Source organism: Sciurus carolinensis, chromosome 8, assembly GCF_902686445.1.
Source record: "Sciurus carolinensis chromosome 8, mSciCar1.2, whole genome shotgun sequence".
Classification (NCBI taxonomy): domain Eukaryota; kingdom Metazoa; phylum Chordata; class Mammalia; order Rodentia; family Sciuridae; genus Sciurus; species Sciurus carolinensis.
In genome coordinates, this window is record NC_062220.1 from 46,525,164 (window position 1) to 46,548,374 (window position 23,211).

At 39.6% G+C, this 23,211-nt stretch overlaps 1 protein-coding gene and 1 non-coding gene across 2 annotated transcripts in view; one reads left to right on the top strand and one right to left on the bottom strand.

Annotated features, from left to right (window-relative positions):
- Nucleotides 1–23,211, top strand: part of Slc25a13 (solute carrier family 25 member 13) — a 179,503-nt gene that overhangs the window by 135,089 nt on the left and 21,203 nt on the right. Inside the window, exon 14 of the mRNA XM_047560964.1 lies at nt 14,064–14,204. Within this exon, the coding sequence (XP_047416920.1) occupies nt 14,064–14,204 (141 nt within the window). The remainder of the gene's footprint in view (nt 1–14,063; nt 14,205–23,211) is intronic.
- Trnas-aga (transfer RNA serine (anticodon AGA)) lies at nt 21,869–21,941 on the bottom strand. The gene has a single exon. It is a non-coding gene; the product is annotated as a tRNA-Ser (tRNA).

Consider the following 23,211-nt stretch of genomic DNA (forward strand, 5'->3'; position numbering starts at 1 on the left):
CCCACCTGTAAAATTAAGAACATATTATAGATTTTCTTAATTTGTCCTTGTGCTTTATGCTGTCTTTCAACTCCTATTGACCAGGAGTAATTCTCATAACACCTGATACATGTATGATACATAACACCTGTTATGTATCAGGTGTTATGTATGGCCTACTATCTTTGTCAGATGCAATCACTGCTTCACCACTTGTGAAGATCTTCTTTTACAACTATGTGCTGTGTCCCTCAGGAACTTGCGTAGATGCTGATGAAACCTAGACATCCATGTGATAAGCAGAGGGCACATATCTCACTGTTATGTGTGCCTAGTGTAATGTCTGATGTACAGGAGTTGCTTAAAGAACATCTATTGAATGAACGAATGTTTGAAAGGTGTTGGTGATGAGGGCAGTTGTGGAATTGGAAAGGAGAGGTAGTTACTTCATCTTCGCTGCTTTTATTAACCTAGAGGAAGATGACCAGCGAAGAGGCGTGAACTCCAGAGAGGGCAGGCGAAGGAATTGATAGGCTTTCCCTTGTGGCTGTAACCATGCCCACGTATGCAGGGTGTTTCACAAGAAAGCATTCCATAGAGCAGCCTTTAAAAAGACCCTGTTTATTTTATTTGACTTCATTCCCCAAAATGTCAGATAACCCTTAAAAATATTCAGAACCCTAAGAATAGGAAGAAGATAATAACATGGGACATTTGGTATAGTTTATTTATTTTAGCCTCCCTTTTAAGTAGAAAAGATTTTATTGAATGGTTAACATGTGAAAACATCACGTCAAAACCGTGAAGGAATAATAGAGAAGACAGTCTTTAAAAAGGAGCTCATGAATAAAAAAATGTTAGCTATGGCGGTATCCAGATTTGGAGATCTCAGAGAAGTCAAGGAGGCAACTCCATCATAGTTCACCCAAGAAGTCTCCTATGTGATGGGACAGAGACCATGCCTAGGACAGAGTTCCGCTGCCTGCCTGCCTCTGTGAGAGGAGAGGATCTTCTGCAGATGACTTCCACTTGGACTGGGCAAAAACAAAAGAAAAATCTGATGGTACTATGGTACTAAGGATTTATGGAAACTATAGAGTTAATATTTTTTCATACATTGAAACTTAACCCCCAATGTAATGCTGTTAAGGGGTTGGACTTTGCAGAAATGATCTAGGTCATGAGAGGAGAACCCCTCACAAATGGGATTAGTGCCCTTATAAAAGGAACCTTAGAGAATTATTTATCTTTATGCCATGTGAAGACACAGCAAGAGATAGCATGGACCCTGACCATGGACTTTCAGCCTCTAGAACTCTAAGAAATAAATTGATGCTTTAGTAAGCTGCCTAGTCTGTGACATTTTGTTATAGCAGCCGAACAGACTGAGACAAGGATGGCTACCTGACGTAGGGTTGTTTCTGAGACTCATCAGTGCCACCTTAGTGGGGAAGTCCACCTCTCATAATATACACACAGCCAACCAGATATCTCTTTTCTGCTATTCTCTTCTCTTTGGTAAAGCCTCAGAAGTCAACACACTTCAAAACGTTGGACCTTCCTTCTGGATTTCTAATAAATTGGGGAAGGGGGGGTTATGATATGAAAATCTGAAGAAAGATTGGGTCACAGCTTTCATGCAGTTAAGGTACTTTAGACATGGAAGGTCTGTAAAGCATTAAGTGATTCTGGTGGTACTAGTCAAAATAGACATGTGTAACAGGCAGACCCTAAATGTTAACATATTTGACAGGTCTGTAACTTAATTACTTTTTAATGTCAGTCAAATAGATTCTGCTTTAGTTTCTTGGCCAGGCTTCTGTAGGTCTATTAAAAACCTATGAAGCTGAAAATACGAAATTTAATATTTATGAAATGTGTATACAGAATAGACTTTTCCTGCCTTACCATGTGGTTGAGAAATTAGGACATTTCAGTTTGGTATCTGTCTCAGAAACAGTGAAATGGTAAGAATCTACTTTATTCTCTTTTCAAAGTTGTTGAAAATCTAGTTACAGACTTTTTACCAAAGAACTAAGTTTACATACCAAATCAAAGGAGAAAAATCTTAAGTTGCTTTATTTTAGAGATGTGTCATTAGTCGAACACTCTATCTCAGTACGTCAATTTTCTAGGGATGTCATAACAAATGCCACAGACAGGGTTACTTGGCAACATAAATTTATTTTCTCATGTATCTGGAGGCTTGAAGTCCAAGATTGCATTGTTGGCAAGTTTAATTCTCTTAAAGCCTCTCCCCTTTGTTGCAGGGGGCCACCTTGTCCCTGTGTCCTCATGTTGTCACCCCTTAGTCTGTGTGCTATAGAACCTTAATCTCCTCCTCTTATAAGGACAGAGGATTAGGGCTCATATGATTTCATTTTACTTTAATTACCTCTTTAAAGGTCCTTTCTCAAAATACAGTCTCATTCTGAGGTACTCATTCTGAATGTTTTTGGAGTTAGGAATTCCAGGCATGAGTTTTGGAGGGATGTAATTCGGCCCACAACAACTAGCATTTGAGAAAAAGTTCTTTGCTGGACTTGGAATGGGACTTAAATTTCTGATTGCAGGAGGGTAACATTTCTTGTGAGGACACTGGGCGCAACACACTTTCCCTTCAGAGCTGGATAGAGTGAACGGCCTTGGACTTCATGCTGCCTCACACTTGCAGCTTCTTTGTGAGGTGCTACATGCCTGCCTTCATTACTTGGGAACGGTAGTGAACTGGTATTTGGCAAAGCATATGAATTTAATCCATTCACTGGTATTTGTTGAATATATGTTTTGTACTTTTGATTTTCATACACAATAATACTACTTGTTCTGTATACAAATTATCTTCATGTCATTTAACATTGTGTTAGGGAGAGAGTAAATGGAAAATATCTTAAAACTTAGATTTCCTAAGAAATCTTTATTTTCTAATTTATTCAAATAGCACATACTTTTAGCCATTTTAATGTAACATAAAACATTAGGCATTTACTAGTGGAGACCTTATTTATAGTTACAATTTTGTTTGTATCTAAATAATCAAAATAATGTATTTGGGTTTTAGTTTTAAAAAAATTCATATTCCATAACTTCTTATTAATCTATTTTTGACACATGTAAGCACATATTTTAGAATGTCAGTGTGCAATTAGATATTCTTAGCACATGTCATTTGTGAAAAGCACTTTAAATCTAAGTATATTCAATTGAGCATAATTAAAATATCAAGATACATATTCTTCATATACATTTTGCCACTTAATTTTTTAAGTAGCTATAAGTATATACCATGTGAATTCAAATTAAAAGAAAGTGATTAAATTATGGTTATATTTAAGGCTTTTAGTTTAAAACATAGCAGAAATTACACAGATAAAAATGTACAGTATGTTTTCTGTGGACTACTGACTGATGATGGTTTTGATTGTTTTAAAATCAAAACTGTGAGCATTCTCTGAATATTCTCCAGACTAGAATGGTTTGGGGGAAAATAAGAAAGCATGCTTTTTCTTCATCTTACGAATTCTTTTGACTTGACTCCTCAGGTCCCAGGAAAAAATGTTTGGGGATACTATCTCAGTAAAGAAGCATTGGAGAAAGGTGACTTGTTTAGTTCACATAGGTGAAAGAAAATGGATTGTGGAGGAACAGGAACTAGAACTCTTGAACCAATCCTTTAGATTGATTTATGTAGCCTGTTGGTATTTTTTACAATAATGAGCAGGCAGCCTTGGCAAGTCACTTTGAAAACCCATGTTTAACTGTAAAACCTACTTGTCCATACCTTAGACCTAAGGAATATTATCGATTTAGTGAGGGTCATTGTTCTTGGACTACTTGGGGAAAATGGGTAGTACATTAGGATTCTGAATTATATTGCCTTTCTAAATATTTTATTTCCTGAGATTCTGTTTTTTAAAAAAGAGCTAGCTGTACCACTCCCTATCACAAAGTTCCTTCTGCAGAGTTAGAAATGTCAACAGTGAAGTAAATAGTTCATGGCAAGACAAATTTGGGTCACAAAACTGTGAGGAAGAGAAGAGGAAATCACACTCAGAGAAGCATCTGGGCATGGCCCGAGAGAAGCCGTGCTAGAAGCTACACTTCGGGTTCTTTGCAGATTTCCTAGCCCGTTCCAGAGGGGAGCATTAGAAGAACAAACCTATAATTTCACTTCCATGAGAACCATGTCATGTGAAAAATTAGATCATTTGGAAACAACAATGCTCTGTGTAGATAGAGCCTCCCCACCTGGGCTTCATGCTGGCATGGGAGCTTCCGCAGTCCCATTTCCCTTTCTGGTTGCTCTCAGCCCTGCTGGACACACAGGAATTCACAACAGCCAAAACTATCACATGGAGATGTGAACTTGGGCTTGTTGTTGGTTGAGAAGTGAGACATCCATCGCTTCTACCTTGAGCCACTATGCTTCAGTACAACCTCTACTCTTGTAACCATTTTGCAAGTCCATTTGAATAAAGTTGAAATTATCACCAGTTGTATATTTCTGAGTCTAAATCATGCCTCAGATTCAGAGTTAGTATGAGTTGGGGATTTTGCTACTTATTAGTTTGACTTCCTTAAGATTTATTAACATACAAAGAAAATTTTAAGGCAACTGATGAAAATCAATTATATTGTATCTAAAGAAACATCTCTCCTCCACATTGCTTTATGTACATTAGTGTCTGTGAATCATTTCTTTATCTCATGGACAGAGGTTCACCAAGACATGGGAATTCTAGTCTATATGACTAAATTAACCAAAAATGCAGGCAGATATTCCATTCAAGCAAGAAAACTGAAAATGAATCTGTTTTAAAACTCATTTTCTTTGACAGTCAGCAAATAAGCATAACCGTTCTGAGCTTTGGTTTGAAATCAGGCCAGACTGGGTTCTGCCTTGGGCAGAACTCTGTGCTTCTCTTTCCTCATCTCCAAAGGGAGGAACACCACAGCTTGCGTTGGCATGATTGTGGGGACGAGGGAGAGAAAGTGAACAGTTTAACACAGTGGCTGCTATGTGAATATGCTCCACAAATGTCTAGCCCTGACTTGCTAAGGAGAGGAGGGGAGGGAAAAAGAGAAAGAGTTTGCAGGCGGCCCTAGTCTTTCAAAGAGTTATAGTCATGTCTTCTTTCTGGTCACACTGGTAGAGTTTGTTGTTGAAGACTGAGTTTCAAGCTGACTACTCCCACCTGGTTGCTGGGAAAACCCATCTTTCCAGAAAGGGACCTTGAGGGACAGACTTAGTGTTAGTGGACATTGTTAGAGGTCTGACTGGAAACAATCAGCACAGAAATCAGGGTGTGGAAAGCCACATATTAGAGGAAAGGGTACAACTTTCAGGTGCCATAAAGTACAGAAAGAGGTGTACTGGCCCATTAGAAAGCTGAAGAAAGGAAAGAAGAGGAAAAGTGCCTTGTAGGAAGAAGCAATTGGAGTCCACACTGGGCTTTTTCTCTGCTGGGAGAGCCCTCAGACATAGGAAACCAGTTTGAAAACTGTAGACTGCAAAATAATCCTTGCACAACTGGTAAGAGATAATTCCCATACTAGCCCTGAGTATTATGCAGCAAAATCTTGATCTCCTTCCTCTTGTATACTTTCATTCTCTTGGATTCCTCCAGTACACAGGACTTCTTAGTTAACTATGTAGCCTATAAATAAAGAGAAAGGAGAACCCTGGGAAGCAAGAATCAACAGACTCTGGATGCTATCCCAGAAAGATTGAGCAGTATTCCTCATCAACACATGGGATTGATGATGAATGCATCCCACTCATCCATTTTTAAAGAAAAAACAAAAAGATTAGTAAACCATAGTGACTCATTAGGAGGCCACCAAATATGTGTGTTGGGCAGAGGGATTCCCAGCTACAGATGGAAGGGGCTCCACCCTACCATTGACTGTGTCACCCAGCAGTACTTCTTGCCTGGCTTTTTGAGGTACTAAGTAAATCTCCATGTTTGGGTCTTTTTATTTATCTGATGTTCTGCTACGCTTTTAAATTTTTTGACAGTATAAAAGTTTGTGAATATGTATGGACACAAAATTCTGTACCTGATTATTCAGAATATTCCTGTGTTCAAACACTTTTGGAAAACCATACTGGGATTTTTATTTGGGAAAATTGTTTTAAATTTTAAATTAATTTGGGGGAAAATGATACCTTTATAATAGTTGACTATTATGTTCATTTATAGGAAAATTGATGTTTTTATGCTTGCATTTTAAATTAATTTGCAAAGTGACATCTTTACACCATTGAATCTCCCTAACTACAATGCTTGTTACTCTACTATTCAGATACTTTGTCTCTTAAAGAAAAGCTACTTTTTTTTTGTTTTGAGCCTATATTTCATGTTATTTCTGACTAATCCTACTTGATATAAAAGAAATTAATATGTAAGATTATTTTTGGTGTACTACTTCCATCTCCTTTAAAGACACATTTTTTTGGGGGGTGGTGTACCAGGGATAGAACTCAGGGGCACTTGAACACTGAGCCACATCCCTAGCCCTATTTTGTATTTTATTTAGAGACAGGGTCTCACTGAGTTGCTTAGTATCTCCCTATTGCTGAGGCTGGCTTTGAACTCTTGATCCTCCTGCCTCAGCCTCCCAAGCTGCTGGGATGAGAGGTGTGCGCCGCTGTTCCCAGCTAAAGACACATGTTTTTGAATGTCAGGATCTGTCTTCTTAAAAATGCTACAAAATTTTTTATTATACCCATACCAGTATTCAATGTGAGTAGATTGAGTTAATCAAGTATTCTTGTTCAGGACCTGCCAATAGCCAAGGTAAGAATCCACATGACTGTGAACTTAGTTATTGCTCATCTACAGTGCACCTAGTGGGCTCCTAATACAGCACGCACCATTGGGCTGCCTGTGGTTCTGGGTCTCCTGGGGCAGACGCAGTTGCAGAAGCCTGTGTAAAAACAGATGAGGCCCCACTGTATCTCCCAGTGTCTTTGGGTTGAGGAACCGAACACATGAGCAGTTGCCTGAAGACTTGCCTTTAAAGTCATTAGCTACTTAATCTCCACATACAGATCAGAAAGACTTCATCATAACTTCTTATGAAGAACCAGAATATTACCTTATCATTGATTTTTCAGGGGGATTGATTGTTGATGTCTTGGTTGATGCATCAGACTTGACTTGTGTCTTCTTGTGCCAAACCCTGTTTCATTTGATTCTGTTTATCTTCAAAGCACAAAAGGGAGAATGACCAATTATCAGTTTTTGCCCTGTAACAAAATTGCCCCCCAGTTCTGAGTGTCACAAAAGCAAAGGCTTTATATGTTTATCTTCTACTTCTCTTCTTCCTCTCCTTGGAACTTGTGCTATTTTGCTTAACCAAGGAGTAATTATCCCTAGCTCTGTTTCATCTCTACTTTCTCCTTTCCCCTTAGGTCTTTTCTCCTTAACTACCCTAAATAAATTTTCATTGTCCTTTGCTTGCTCTCACAAATCACTATTATCTTCTCACCTTCCCTTCCTCAGAAGGTGTAGACTACACAGCTCTCTAAATCCTCAGCCTCTGCTTTCCCATCGCTGGTCCCAGTGGACTCCACTTAGCCTGCCTGTGTCAACAGATGCCATTGGCCACTTCACCTTCTGCCTTCTGTAAGCCCATCTCTTGCCTTCTGTGCCCAGATGACCAGAACACTACTGTGTATCAGAGGCTTCTCATCCCTTCTTGGGTCTCTCATCTTTTTCTTCCTCCTACTCCATATAAGCTCTTCCCTTCAGTTTTTTCCCATCACTCCCCTGCTTCCGATTTATGTGGAATCTGCCCTCATGTGTCTCAGTTCTTTTCTCCAGACTTACTCTTCCTTGCCTTCTAAATGTGTCCTTTTTCTCTTTATAACCCTTAGTTCTTCTTAAGGAGATGCAAAAATGTGACTCCTTTTTTTGCATATTCTGCAGCCAAACCCTCTTGGTCTCTATTGCATTCATTACCCACCTCCTAGTTCATTTCAAATGTAATTGTTCTAATTGTGGCCTTTCATTTCTCACCTACTCTGCTAAAACCCTGATTGTTAACCCTAATTGCTATCCCTGCCTCAGGGCTCTCTTTTCCTAATACGTCCTCTCCTTCCCTCTCCCTCTGCTGTCTGGGCACCATCCTGATGTGTAGATACTAGTCAGACTACTCACCAACTGCTAAACTGTGTTTACCTGCCCTCTTCTTACCACAAACTCACATGCACCAAATCCAGTATGCAACCCTGTCAGTCAAGATGGTGTCAAAGACCTTCCATGATTTGCCCCAACAGACTGATCTTCAGCTGTCCTCTTTCATACCACTTCTAAGCTGTCTTAAAGGAAAGGGGCTCTGGTCATTTCCTTCGATTTGCTGTGATGAGCAGTAGCAGAATGAGCGCTCAGGCTCTGGCATCTAGCAGCTCCAGCTTAGAATCCAAGTCCTACCTTCCCAGCTATGTGACCCCAGGCAAGGTAAGAAGCCTCCTTTACTCCTCTCAGCCTTAGTTTGTTCATGTATAATATTAGGGTAGTATTATTACTCACTTTATGATATTATGAAGCCCAACCCAGGGGGAAAGAAAGATTATAAACTCTTAGCACAATGCCTGGTATAGTAAGCACTCAGGTGAATACTGGTGGATGATGACATAGATCTTATCTTTATAAAAATGTTACTTTGTGGCACAGTGCTGGGTCTGTTACCTATTTAAGTATGCCATGCCTTTGGTCGCCCCAGTACTGAGCTTTTGTGCCATTTCTGTCTGGACTAGCTAGGCCCTAAGCCTACTTCAGTCATCAGCCACCATGTTACCTTGTATGCTTTACCACTTCCCTGAACATCCCAGCCAGACTCTTGCCCTCCTTTGAACTGTCATACCAATTTGTCTAGATCTTAACTCTTATCACGTGGAATAGTTACCTTTTGTCACATACCATTTCCTATACTTGTAAGTCATGTAGTTAGTGACCTCCATAAAGAATTCTTTCTTCTGCTTGCTTTCCTGGTAACCTTGGGAAAACTGCAATATTAGTTTTCTGGGGTTGTCAAAGTGAAATACCATAGACTGGGTGGCTTAAAGTACAGAAATTTATTTTCTCACATTTCTGGAGGGTGGAAGTCCAAAATCAAGGTGTTGGCAGGGTTGATTTCTCTGAGGCCTCCCTCCGTGGCTTAGAGATGGCTCTTTCCCTGCGTCCTCACATGGTCTTTTCCCTCTGCCCTTACATGCCTGTGTTTAATTTCCTGTGCTCATAAGAATGCCAGTGCGATTGGATTAAGGCCCACCTTAAAGACTTCATTTCGATTTAGTTCTCTTTTCAGAGTCCCCATCTCCAAGTGCATGGTCACATTCTGAAGTGCTGAGGGTTAGGTGCCTCAGGGGGGTTAGTCATAGCCAGTCGTGACTTACAGTGTAACACGGTTCAACTCATAACAATTGCTTTAATCTTTCTCAGGTCTCCATTTACAACTAGGTAAAATCTGGAAAAAGCACCTCTTGAGTGACTAAAGATTCACTGTATATGCAAAGCCACACCTTAGTAGCCCCTGATGGACAAGAATGCTTTCTTGCCTTGTGTCCTTGCAATTCCTGGCACAAACTTTGAAAACAATTGCTTATAAATATTTGGTGAAAAAAGACATGAATGAATGATGGAGTTGCAGAAGTGGTCTGTAATAGGTATGTTTCTTCTAAGATGGATTTAGTAACAAAGACTATGACAGGAAACATGTAGAGAAGAAAGTGTCCCTACTGTAAAAACAATATGCCACACAGAGTTCAGTATGGAAAATCTCCCCATCCTACTCGCCACACTCCAGAAAGTCATGGGGAAATTATTTGTGACAAAATTACATGCACAAAAAAGACAGTATCTTCACACAGCCAGAGCTCTCAAGTGATGAGAGACACAAAGACATTGCACACAATAGGTGTTCCTGTTCGTTGTCTGCCGATTCAGCTATCTTTGATCTCTGTGAAGGAGGAACATGGCTAAGGGACTGTGAAGGGATAATAGACCAGGAGTTGGGTGAGCAGCAGGCAGAGTGGAGCTCCGTGGTCAAGCTGCGATGATACTCAGACACTGTGCATCTGATGATAAGCATCTTCTCTTGGTGCCTTAGAGTCTCGAATTTCCTTCCAGTCTGACTCCAAAGGACCCGTTTCATCTCTGACACCTTTACAATGTGCCACTTTGAGTCTGTAAGTTCTTTCTTCCTGAGTCCACCAGGGGTTTTTTCCCTGGTATCACTGCACTCTTTCCCCCCACAAGCTCTCTGAAGTGGATTTGTCTCTTGCATCATTCTCATTGATGAGAACTCACTTGGCTTTCATGAAAGAATTGGTATCTGTCCCCATTGGCTTGGAGTCAGGGAGCTGAGGATGTATATTTAACTATATACATTGTTCAGAACTTTTATAAGTAGTAGAGAATATAGAAAATAATAAGATGACAATTTATGCCTAAAAATTGTACCCTTTAATAATGGCAGCACTTGGTTATGTGATCACAGGTAAAAAGTAAAAAATACTCTCTGAAATAATATTGGGGACTTGAGACTAGAAATCATAGCCTTAAGGAGGACTAGTAAACCGACCCTCAGAATTAACAGTGATTGCCAGACATGGAGTACATGCCTGTCATCCCAGCTACCTGGGAGTTCGATAGGAGGATGGCAAGTTCAGGGTCCTCCTGGGCAACTTGGTGAGCCCTCGTCTCAGAATGAAAGAACTGGGATATAACTCAGTGGTAAAGTACCCATGGGTTCAGTCTCTAGTACCCACCCCCCCATCAAAAAAAAGAAGAAGAAGAAGAAGAAGAAGAAGAAGAAGAAAAGGAAAGAACATTCCTAGAGATAGAGTACTGAAGGAACTCTCTGAACGCTCATTGCCCAGAATAATTACATAGGAAATTTTTTAATAAGGGCAAATGCAGAAATTATTTTAGCTGTGTAGAGTGGGGTCTAGAAGTCACTGCTTTTCACAGGCTGTGCAGGTGATAGTAATTTGCAGCCAAAGAGTAAAACCAGCCCATTAGGAGACGGGGAAAGAAAGCAGAGCATGTGGAGCCACTGCACTGTCTTGGGCATTGTGTGGCTACTGGACATTTGCCGTCTCTACTCTTCCTGGCAAGCAAGAATTTGGACAGATTCGGGGAGCTGAGGCTGGCTGTTCACACAGGGTGCTCAGCTGTCTCCTTACCTCCTGTTGGCAGAGCTTGAATGAAGGTGGGCTTCATTCCTTTTCTATTCTTCAAGAAGATGGTATGATCTGATTACACTTCATTTTATCCCTCATAGAGATAATCTTACCATCACCATTGGCACTTTAAGAAATCAGCCCTCAAGCTAATTCCATCTGGGTGAATCTTTCTCAGCAATTTTGCCCCATAAGACAATTTTTTACACTTTAAATTTTCGTTCATTTTCATTTCACTTTCATATGGAGAGGTCTCTAGTCCGGAAGCACAAACAGAATGCTTATGTGCTTAGCATAGTTACCAAAGTCTGTTTCATGTCTTCATCCTGCAGCCTTCAATAACTCCTTTCACATCCCATTGAAAAGATAGATATAAACCCACAGAATACTAAGGGCAGTAGACAGACAGGGGGTTGTTCTTACAAGGTAGCTGCAGGTAGCAACAGGGGATAAGCCGAGCAGACCTGTTCTGAGCCATAGAGTAGGGAACAGGCTGTGTGTGTGCGGACCAGGAAACATCACCCTCTGAACTGCCGTCCCACACTCTGCTCCTACTTCATGAGGGCCTCCTGGGTTTTTCGGTGAGCTCAATCCAGGTTGTTCCTACCAAGCTCATTTGGCTCATCTCCTTAGAGGTGAAGGTGATAGGCAAAACATGGTAAAAGCAGCCAAGAAGAGATAGTCTGCAATTGTCAAAACACAGGTGACTGCTATTCCCCTCCAAATGTGGTGACAGGGAAACCCTTGTCTGTGTCTTGATTATGATATCAAGTTAATAAAAATGGACAAACAGTTTGATATAGAGTTAGTGAATGAACATTTTTCTTTGAAGTTATGCACAAGTATTTATTTTTCTTTATAGAAGTAGGACATATTTCCCTCTATGTATCTGTGTGTGTGTGTGCGCGCGCGCGCATGTGTATGAAAAAAAATAGAAGAAGTAAACTATTTGAAATCTTACTACCTCCAAAGTACCACTTTGGTATATGTGTTCTGTGTGGTAGTAGGGTACATCAGGGGGAAAAGTGTACATGTATTCTAAACATATTTAGTGATTAGAGTTTCTACTTAACAGTATCTATTGAACATTTCTCTACAAAATTATTTTTTTATTGCATAGTATCTCAGTGTATAGACATGCTCAAATTAATTTAATCCATCCCTTTGCCTTGGATATTTATTTTGTTTCCAATTTATTGTCATCTATTATAAATAATACCTCAAAGACCATCTTTAGAGCTAGGGTTGTGACTCAGTGGTAGAGCGCTTGCTTAGCATGTGTGAGGCCCTGGGTTCCATCCTTAGCACCACATATAAATAAATAAAAAAAGGTATTGTGTTCATCTACAACTAAAACAAAAAAATTTTTAATTTGAAAAAATAAGACCATCTTTGGAGCCCCATTTCTAATCAGTGCAGACCATTTTATGAGGCTGCCTATGTTGCAGACTGGGAGTAGAGAATCTACCAAGAGGTAGTTTTGCATGATGTTATACCTGTTGCCCTGATGACGTCTACTAAACTGTAAAATGGCAGCTCTGTGTCTGTGGTCTGGCTTTGGTGACATTACTATGTAACAAGTACTCTGAACTGTGCTACATAGCAACCTTAGTTTTGGTGTATAAAATTTAGTAGATTTGTGACAAGGAATAACAAGTTGAAGTACAGTAAGAAAGAATATAATTGCTAATAATAAGCATAGGCTTAGCTTCAAAATAGCTAGCTTAAAATTTCCTGTGTAATGCACTTTAAAGATTTCACTGATGTTCTTGGAGGAGTGGCATCCAACCATTTCTGGAATGATAATATTCATTGTTCATAGTTTGGACCATAATTGATTTAATGCATATTTGTACTACTTTGAAATACCATTTATCTTATATGAAAAGAATAATTTTCTACACAGGTAACATATAAATAAAATTATAATTCCATGAAATAGTATTGGATGATCCACAAATTTTTTAAAGATTGTTTTTTTCACTTAAGTTTACATGTGTTCTGTCTGTTTTAGTCAGTTTTTTCCTCTACTGTGACCAAAAGACCTAACAAAAACAATTTGAGGAGGAAAAGTTTATTTGGAGGCTCATGGTTTCAGAGGTCTCCATCCATAGATGGCCAACTCCATTCCTTGGGACCCGAAGTGAGGCAGAAGAAAATGATGGAGGAAAGCAGTTGGGAGCATGGCATCCAGGATCAGAGAGAGAGAGAGAGGAGAGAGAGCTAGCTCCCTTCACCAGAAAAAATATAAACTCCAAAGGCATACTCCAGTGCCCATCTCCTCTAGCCACATCCTACCTGCTTTCATTTACCACTCAGTTAATCCCTATCAGGGGATTAATTCACTGATTGGTTAAGGCTCTCATAACCCAATTACTTCATGTCTAAACCTTCTTGCACTGTCTCACACGTGAGCTTTTAGGGGATACCTCACATCTAAACCATAGCACTGGGAATTTTTGAATCATCACTTAGAATCACGAAATTCATTAACCAAGAACATTTGTCCTCCATTTGTCCTCCATTTGTCCTCCTTGCTTCCCTCCTATTCAGAGAGGCAGACGTGTCCCTGTGTTTGGGTAATACATGATTTTATGCATGTTGCTCATACTTCGAGGAGTCTTTGTTATGGTATGAGTATTCAAGTGAGGCCAACAGAAATCTCCTCTGGAGATGAAGGAGGCAGGATCTCTTCCTGAGGCTTCTAGGCAGTAACTCTATTTTGATTCAAGCTTGTGATCACCAGATTTTTAATTGATGGGACAAAGACTGAAACTGTAGAGTCTTTAAGCACAGAACTTTCTGAGCTTTATTGAGAATAATTGTTCATCTCTTTCTGACCCACCTTACCATTTCCCAACTTTGATCCTAAATCTTTTCTTTTTCTCTTTAGGCTGGAGGCTCCCAAGTGATTTTCACAAATCCTTTAGAAATTGTCAAGATCCGTTTGCAAGTGGCTGGAGAAATCACCACTGGACCCCGAGTCAGCGCTCTGTCCGTCCTGCGAGACTTGGGCTTTTTTGGCATCTACAAGGTATCTTTTAGTGACTTGATTGCTTGCTCATTTTCTAAACTAGTAACTCATCAACTTGAAATTGACTCTTCCTGTGAAAAAATTTTCTTCTGGAACCCATAGGGAGTTACCCATTCTGCCATCTGCCAAAAAACTGCACACAAATCCGAATACAATACACAAATCACGGACATACAAATTCAAGCTGACTGTGAAGTGATTGCCCACCAGGGCTGTTCAGCACAACTCTCTATAGCAACACTGTCCGGGGCTTTATTTTGATTTGTTATTGATACAAAAACCTAATTCTCAGTGCCCTCCTCCATGAGGGAAATATGCCAGGATCCTAGGGCACCATCTTTCAGAAGGCGTGCTGAGCTCAGTTAAGGAGAAACCCACGCCAGGGCAAGAATTTATTTTCTGACCCTACACATTGGCTCTATTCGTGTTTTCTATATTTATGCTGCCTCCCAATTATTAAAAACCTTAGCAGTTTTTCATTTGAAAATGGTTCTTCAGAATGATTATAAAACCAAACTTTTTTAGGGGTGGGGGTAGTACAGGGGATTGAACACAGGGGCACTGGATCACTGAGCCACACCCCCAGCCCTGTTTTGTATTTTATTTAGACCTTTGCCAAAGCTGTCTTTGAACTCGCAATCCTTCTGCCTCAGCCTCCAGAGCCACTGGGATTATAGGCACCGGGGATACTTTAAATTTATCACTCACACCATTCTACCACAAAGTTGTAGGGAATATACTAAAATCGTCTGCACATATGCCTAGCTCTAAGACTATCAAACAAAAGGTGTTTCCCATTTTTCAATAAGATTAAAAAAAACGTTTATACTAACGAATAAGTAAACCTTTAAGAATATAGGGGGAGAAATCAAATGTCTACTTAAAATAGTTTCATGTGTTTACACAGAAATTATAAAATATATGAAATTAATAATGGTTTGTTTCTGTGAATAATATCAAGAAATGTCTTATTTATGCAAATTTTAAACAAGTGTCTTGATTACTACTTAATTCTTTTTCGGATCATCTGTTAATGTGGTTTTACAGAGTATACTGTCTTCATTTTCACCCTCTGCAAGATATAGCACTTTTGATCTTCATGTACAACGTTGTCCTGGAAATTTTATCCCACAGATGTGTAACATTGAGAGAGTTGATGTCTTTTTTCCTAGTCTCAGTGCATCCTGAGTGGATACAACTGATCCCCATAATGAGTTTCAACTTATATTGCTTTTTAGAGAACCTTTCAATGACTTGTTTTGACATTCATCACAGTATTTATAAGATCCTACTCTATGGAATACTTTATTGTTTTTCCTTTTTGTGAGTACCCAGAATTTTGTAGGTGAACCTCACTAATATCCAGAATTAATAATGCTTGTGGTCGTTTAGAGCAAATCTACATTCCCCGAATGATACTTCACTTCTCAAAGTTAAGTGATAGAAAGAGCACCCCATAAACTGAGCCTTTGTAAGAATCCAATACAATGTGATGTCCTCTTTAGTGGGTTGATTTGGGGAGATGGGAATAACTTGCCTTATTTACTTAAACATATGTGGTTTTTAAGAATAAAAATGCTGATTTTTTAAAAATACCACTTAAGATACTCAGTCAGGAAATGTGCAGTGAGCAGTGTTCTATAGCTATTTTCTTTACCAGTTTATTATCCAGTTCAAAGAAATAAACAGTATTGTCATGAGGCATAGCAAAGATCAATTTGAATCATCTTCTTTTCTAAATTTTTAGGCTCTTGTGGTGTATAACATGATGTAGCAGCTTGTCATTTTGACAGGATGCCAAGCAGTCTTTCAGTGGGCCTGTCTGGTAAAAAGCACTTGGGTACTCTGGCAGTGACTGTCATCAGATTGTCTAGATGGATAAAATGGTAAAAACTTGTTTGCCGATACAGACACAGGGCCTGTTAAATCACCTGCAGATGCTACGAGCCTGGGACTTAGTGCTTTTCATCTTCACATTATTTCATAATCTTAATTCCCTTTAACACCCTTTGGAAGTAGTTGGTATCCTGATTTTGCAGTTGGGTGAACAGAGGCTGCCAGCCTTGGTATTTGAGCTGAAATTGAGGTTCAGAAGATACTTGTTTCCACTTTGTGCCAAAATTGCTTTCCTGAAATGAGCAGGATTGCTCAAGTTTGAGCATGAGAACTCTCCCATATAAAGTTAGTTTAATTACTAGTCTAGTGGTTTAATCTAGTTCAGAGGCATTCCATAGCGCTTGGAGCTGCTTTGCAATATACTGGTTTTGGTGTATTGATAATTACCAAGTGAAGTCACTAGTGCTTGACCTGGAAACTTGGTTTCATTGTGAGAGAATGACCTAGCATTCTCCACCTTCCTGCTGGCCATCTATATCAATTAAATTCTGGAGACCTGTGAGACTTCCCTGGGCAGACATGCATCTCCCTGCGGCTTTGGCTTCTTTGAGTCAACTCATCTTGTATTACCACCCCAACTGATCCTCATTTATGGTATCATGGCTTCCAGCCTATGCCTTGTCTTATAAAAATAGACTCCAGCCCCCCATCTCTCCACCTTACCTGCCCCTCCTCACCTTTCCTGGTCGGAAATCATTTCAGTAGGTAAAGCTCCATCCATTTAGGGAGCATCACAACTTTAGTATTGCTGTGTATTTAATGTGTTTTTGTTTCTAAGTAGCTCTTTTTAGCAATAGTGCCTTTCTCTGTTTGTTGTCTTGGTTGGGTAGAAAAATGCAAATGGCAAGATGTGACCTAATACTTTTAAGCCTGGTTTGTGTCCTTCCCCGTGGGTTTAAAAAGAGACCACTGTCATAGTTTTCGTTGGGACTGGTAATCTGCCTTCTCTTCCCCTGGGCTCTTTTGTTTGCTATGTTAACATTACAATGCCCAGCACAGGAGGGGTGAGTGGTTGGCTCTGTCTGTGTGTCTAGGCCTGCTGAGCTTAACCTCACCTGAATTGGACTTAACCAAGCCTTCTGTTTTTCTCCGAATTGACTTGCAAAATACCTAACTATTCTGCAACTTCTCAGTAAATGGCAATTAGAATTCTTGCTTTAGAAATACATTTGCAAGTGAAAAAGAGTGGATATGGTAAACATTTCACATTCCTGAAATTAGAAATAGTTTAGAGCCAATATAGGGTACCATGTAAACAAAGCACCCCTCTAAAATAGTGACATTTAGAGAACTGTAGTTATAGCATGCAGGAAATAGGTGGTTGAAGTAAAAGCAGAATAAATCATTGCCTTTGAAAGAGCTCCCTGATTGTGATGTAGTTAAGAAAAAAATCTATTACATATATGACTTTTCTTAAGAATATATGAGGATTAAGGGAGGGGGGGATATGTGAGGATTGGAGCTGGTGGAAGAGCACTTACCTAGCCTGAATGAGGCCCTGGGTCTGGTCTTCAGCACCAAAAAACAACAACAATAACAATAAAAACTATATGGGGATGTAATTTCTTTTTACTGGAAAGATTTTGTTTTATGCATAATTCCCGGAGTATAAAATAAGTCAGATTTTTGTCATGGGAAAGAAAGTTGCATCCACCTATTTTTGAATGTTACCTTTTCCTTAGAAGCTCTCAACTTATAAAATTTGTGTTGAACATTAAATGGCAGCAGAGCTATCACAGTTCCAAAAAGATTCTTTTGTTAGGAAGCCTGAAAGAGTTCATGCCTCTTTTGGAAGACAAAAAGTGGTCACTGAAGCAGTGACAGCTAAGGTCCATCAAGCATTGTTCAAAATAGTTTCAAATTCTGTAATCACAAATTAAACATAGGCTTTTACTAGAAAGTTGCTTAGAAATATGGGCTCTTGTTGGTCATGTTCTGATCAAAGGCATTCGATTTACCCCACTGTATTTGACAGTTTTCAAGTGTGTTTTTCATCTACCTGCATCAGTGTGTACCTGAGTTCATCCACTGTGTGTAAATAGTAAATGAATATTGAAGCTATTGTCCATATCTTGCAAAAGCAAGCAGTGATATATCCATGCATTCTTGTTTATTCTGTTACTTCTCTCAAAGTTTTGATTTTTTCAATTTTCAAATAAAATACAAGTTGATATTTTTAAAACCTCAAACTATAGATATGGAGGGAAGTAAAATTCTCTCACCAGCCATTTACCTTTCCATTCTCTTCAAATATCCGTTGCTTAAATTTTTATAAATCCTTGAAAAAATTTTCCTACTTACATGAGTATTTGTCTCCTCATCGCTTTCCTTCTTTCTCTCTCTATATTAAAATGTACCAGTAGCATTATAGCATGTGTGTTTTAACACAAAGAGTATTTCTAGGCACATTGTATGTGAAAACTCCTTCCTTGTTTTATTTGATAGAGGAATACAATTTTTTTAAGTTTTTTTCTTCTTTTTGCCCCCATGCTCGGTGTAAGTTTTTTTGTTTTTGTTTTTTTTAAAGCTGGTTTCCTCTTGATGAGTATTTGTTTCTTCCAGTGTGGAAATATAAGTAATACCTGGTGAATATTCCTGTGTTTTAGTTTGATAAACTTTTTTGTGTTTTTTAATTGGTGCATTATAATTATACATGATAGTGGGATTTGTTGTTACATATGCATACATACACACTGTGCAATAATAAGATTTGGTATTTTGATATTCTTTCATGAGTGAATACAAAGAATAAATCCCTAGGAATGAAGTTGTTAGATCAAGGGGCATGTGCATGTTTTAGTTTTAATAGATCTAATCAAATTCCATCAGTTTAATTTCATCCTGTAACACATATGTACTTATAAGAATAATTCCTCAGTTTATCAGGTGGTGCTAAGAAGCTTTCATAAACTTCTCTTTTTATGTGTGTGTGCCCCACATGAAGAAAGCAATTGTTTAATCATTGCTTTGAGAACATGCTGCACACTCGTTTTGGAACATCGAGGGGCATGCTTTGGTTTTGCTGCCACCGGAGTGGCTGCTGTCATCCTTCCACTTGTTGTACCTCTGTGTCTTCCTCTGAACCTCTGTGGAAGCCTCTTCAGTGGTTTCTTTATTCTGACTTTGATTCCTTCAAATTCATTGTTATTGCAGCAGCCAAAATGATCCATTTAAAATGTAAGTCAGATTGATTAACTCACTCAACACATACTTTCTTAATGTTTATAGCTACTTTATTCACAATTGCCAAAACCTAGAAGCAACCAAGATGTCCTTCACTAAGTGAATGGATAAACAAACTTGGGACATGCACACAATGGACTATTACTCGATATTAAAAGGAAATGAGCTCTCAAGCCATGAAAAGACATGGAAGAAATTTAAGTACATATTACTAAGTGAAAGAAGCTGATCTGAAAAGGGTACATGTTGTATTTGTCCAAGTGCATGACATTCTGGAAAAGGCAAAACCGTAGAGACAGTAAAAAGATCCATCAGCACACTTTTATTGGGAGCTAACTATGTGCCTGGTGCTGTTCTTGCCATTCGGGTGGTGCTGGGAAAAGCCAAGTTGCTGCTCACAGTTTGGCATATAGGAAAAATTTGCCATCAAGAGAACAAATACATGACATCAGGTGGTGCTAAGAACTTTGAAGACATAAAAGTCAGGGTAAGAGGATGGAGAAGGGCCAAAGTAGGCTGGGGGTACATCTTAATAGGGTGGTCAGGGAAGTCCTCTGGAATGAGGTATCTGGGCAGAAACCAGAAGGAAATGAGAAACTAGTGGGCTCTACAGAAACTGTTCCCCAGTGGAAAACCTTCCAGCAGCTTTCTCTTGCAGTTGGAGCAGATCCCCACTGCTTGCCTGGGGGCCTTTCCTCTTCACTCTCCATTTTGCATCAACATCCTGTGAGCTAGCTCTGCTGGCTGCCTTTACTTTCTTCAGATATTCCATGCTTGTTTCCTCTTGCTCTTCAGTCTGCCTGAAGGCTCTTCCCCTGAAGCCTTAGCTAAACAGATGCCTTCTCAGGAAGATAGCCAGGCCACTTGCTGTCCTGGTCCCCTTTCCAGTTCTCCACCAGCATCCATCACTGTCTGATGTCTTTCTTGTCTGGTGTCTCCCTTATCTAGAGTACATTTGGTAGCAGCAAACTTTCTTCTTCACTGCTGCTTTTTAACTTTTCTGGCACTTAAGAGACACCTGATTAAGATAACTAAAAACCAGGTGTTTCCACATCATACACGAGGATATTAGAGCAGAGAAAGTAGCTTGGTGAATAATGACCAAAAAGACCATGATGTTGGGAAAGTCAAATGTGAACAGTGGGCCAATTGTGTCCAGTTTCAAAGACACCCATTTCTCTACCTAGCAAGCTCTGCCCTAGACCAGGGATACAAAAGTAAATCAATAAGTATGGTTTTTAAAGACTTTACCATCTCATGGGAACAGTCAGCCAAGTTCACAGATCCATAGAAACTATGTACATGCAGTTGAGAAGAGCTGTCCAGGGTGAATGCACAGGCTATAAAGGAGGTGGAGCTAACTCACAGAGAGACAGCCAGGAAGACTTTCTGAAAGAGACGGCCTTGAATGAACAGTGGACCAGGTGGAAGGCAGAGAAAGGTGGCGTAAGCAGCTTTATGTGTGGGGAAAATAATTTGGCTTCAGTGGGGGATGCTGGGGCAGGCCAAAACTGAACAGGACTGAAGGCAGGAGGACAGCAAGAAGGATGTAGACTGGGGTGGATCCGGGCAGTGGCACGGGGGGATATATTTAAAGGATGCTTCAGAGTTAGTCTCACAAAGCCCTGAAAAGTAATGAAAGGTAGAGAGTAAAGGAAGATTAAAAGGTAACTTGTGGATTTCTCACTTGAGCACCTGGATAGATGGGAATAATGTAAACTTCACAATTTCAGAATATTTGGGGAGCTGTAAGAAACCTTTAAAGGATCTTTTATTTTTCTAATTGGGGAATAGAGGCCCAGAACTCTAATAAAGTTTAGCTACATTACTAGGTAGGCAGGGGCAGGTCTCTGACTCCCTGTTTGGTGTTTTTCTTACAGTGAAGATATTGAATGGAATACTGGAGCCTTGCAGAGGCATGGGTATGATAGGTGCTCTATCAGAGTCATCCACAGGCGTGAAGCCTTAAGCGTAGGTGAGATGTCCAAGCCAAGGGAAATCAATAATGGAACTTGGAGACCACCCTTATTTATTTATGTAAATATTTTTTTGGTTTGGTACTGGGGAGTGAACCCAGGGGCACTTTACCACTGAGCTACATCCCTAGCCCTTTTTATTTTTTATTTTGTAACAGGGTATTGCTGAGTTGCTGAGGCTGGCCTAGAACTTAGGATGCTTCTGCCCCAGCCTCCCAAGTCACTGGGATTATAGGTATGCAGGACTGCAGCTGGGTGCAGCTATCAGGTGGAGAAATCAGTGAACAGCATGTGGCACTAGTAGAGGAATGAGATGTGAGGAAGAAACAGCCATGAGTGTTACCAGATTCTATTGAGACCAGAAGAGATGAAGGATATGAAAAGGTTTTCAAACTTAAAGATGGAGGTCAGTGGTTATCTTTAAGAAGTCAATTTAATCAGGATGATAGAAACAGAAACCTTTAAGAGGAAATATAAACAGAAACCATTCAAACTAAAAGTTTTACTGTGAAAGAAAACAACAACCAGAAGAAAAAGAATCTAGGGATAATGTTTTGGTGGGGGCAGTGGGGATAGGGCGAGAGATTACTGTTTGGTTTTTATTGTTTGTTGTGGTGCTGGGGATCGAACTCAGGGCCTCCTGCATTCTAGGCAAGTGCTATACCACTAAGCTACACTCCCAGCCTGTTTGTTTTAATTTTCTTAGGAGAACTATGCCTGCCTCTAGACAGGACAGAAGAGTCACTGAAGATGGAAGGGTTTGGAGCATCTGAAGGTGGCAAGACCCAATATAGTGCTAGACTCTCAGGAGGCAGAGAGAGAGTGTGTCCTGTCCTGGCTTAGACGAAAGTGTGTTCGGAGGAGGGGTAAACTCATTAGTGCTTATGTTTATTGAGTAACTCTGCTGGGCCCCCTGGCTTGAAGCTGTGTATGCTTCGAATCATTTAGTCCTCCCTACAGCCTACCAGGCATGTGGTACTATTCTAAGCTCCCTTTACAGCAGAGGAAATGGAAGACTAATGGTTTTAGGTAATTGGTGTAAGGCCACATACCTTGTGAGGTAAGTGGTGAGACTGGGTTTCAAACTCAGTCCTATTGCTTTTTGAAACCTGACCTATAACCTAAAGATACTTGAGCCAAATAGAAAAGAACACAATCATAATAGATGCATGAAGATTTCCAGGGAAATAATCATAAGGTTATTGTGGGAATTTACTAAAATAATACATGCAAAGCACTTAAGGTAGAGCTTAGCACATAGTGCATATGATGTGCTGATTATTATTAATTTTTAATTATAGAATGCCAACTAAGGGATCCTTGCAAAAATACATAGTTCTGCCCCAGGCCTGGGTAATTTCTAAAGCTGTGTGGTCAACAACTCCTCTAGGCTAGGCAATCAAGTTTGGGCTTTGGAATAGCAAATAAAAAGGAGATGACTTGAAAAACATTCTTTTTGTAAAACAATTCCCAAAGGAATTGAGAGTGTTAAAGAAGCTAGGGGGAAAGAGATTCTTAAAAATAGGGCAAGTGAGCGCAAGTGTTCATGCTCAGATGAGTGGATAAACAAAATTTGGCCAATATATATATATAAGAAATAGTATTCATCCTGAAAAAGGGAGGAAATTCTGACATATGCTACAACGTGGATGAACCTTAAGGATACTATGCCAAGAGAATTTGCCAGTCACAAAGGACAGTATGGCATAATTCCACTGGTAAGAGGTATCTGGAGCAGTCAGATTCATAGAGACAGAAAAATGGGGTGGTAGTTGCCATGGCCTGGAGCGGGAGGAGAATGGGAGGTAGACTTCAGTGGGTACAAAATTTCAGTTTTGCAATATGAAAATTTCTGGAGTGTGAATGCACTTAACCCTACTGAATTGCACACTTAAAAATGCTTAAGACGATAAACTTTGTTGTGTATGTTATTACAATTTTTTGAAAAATGA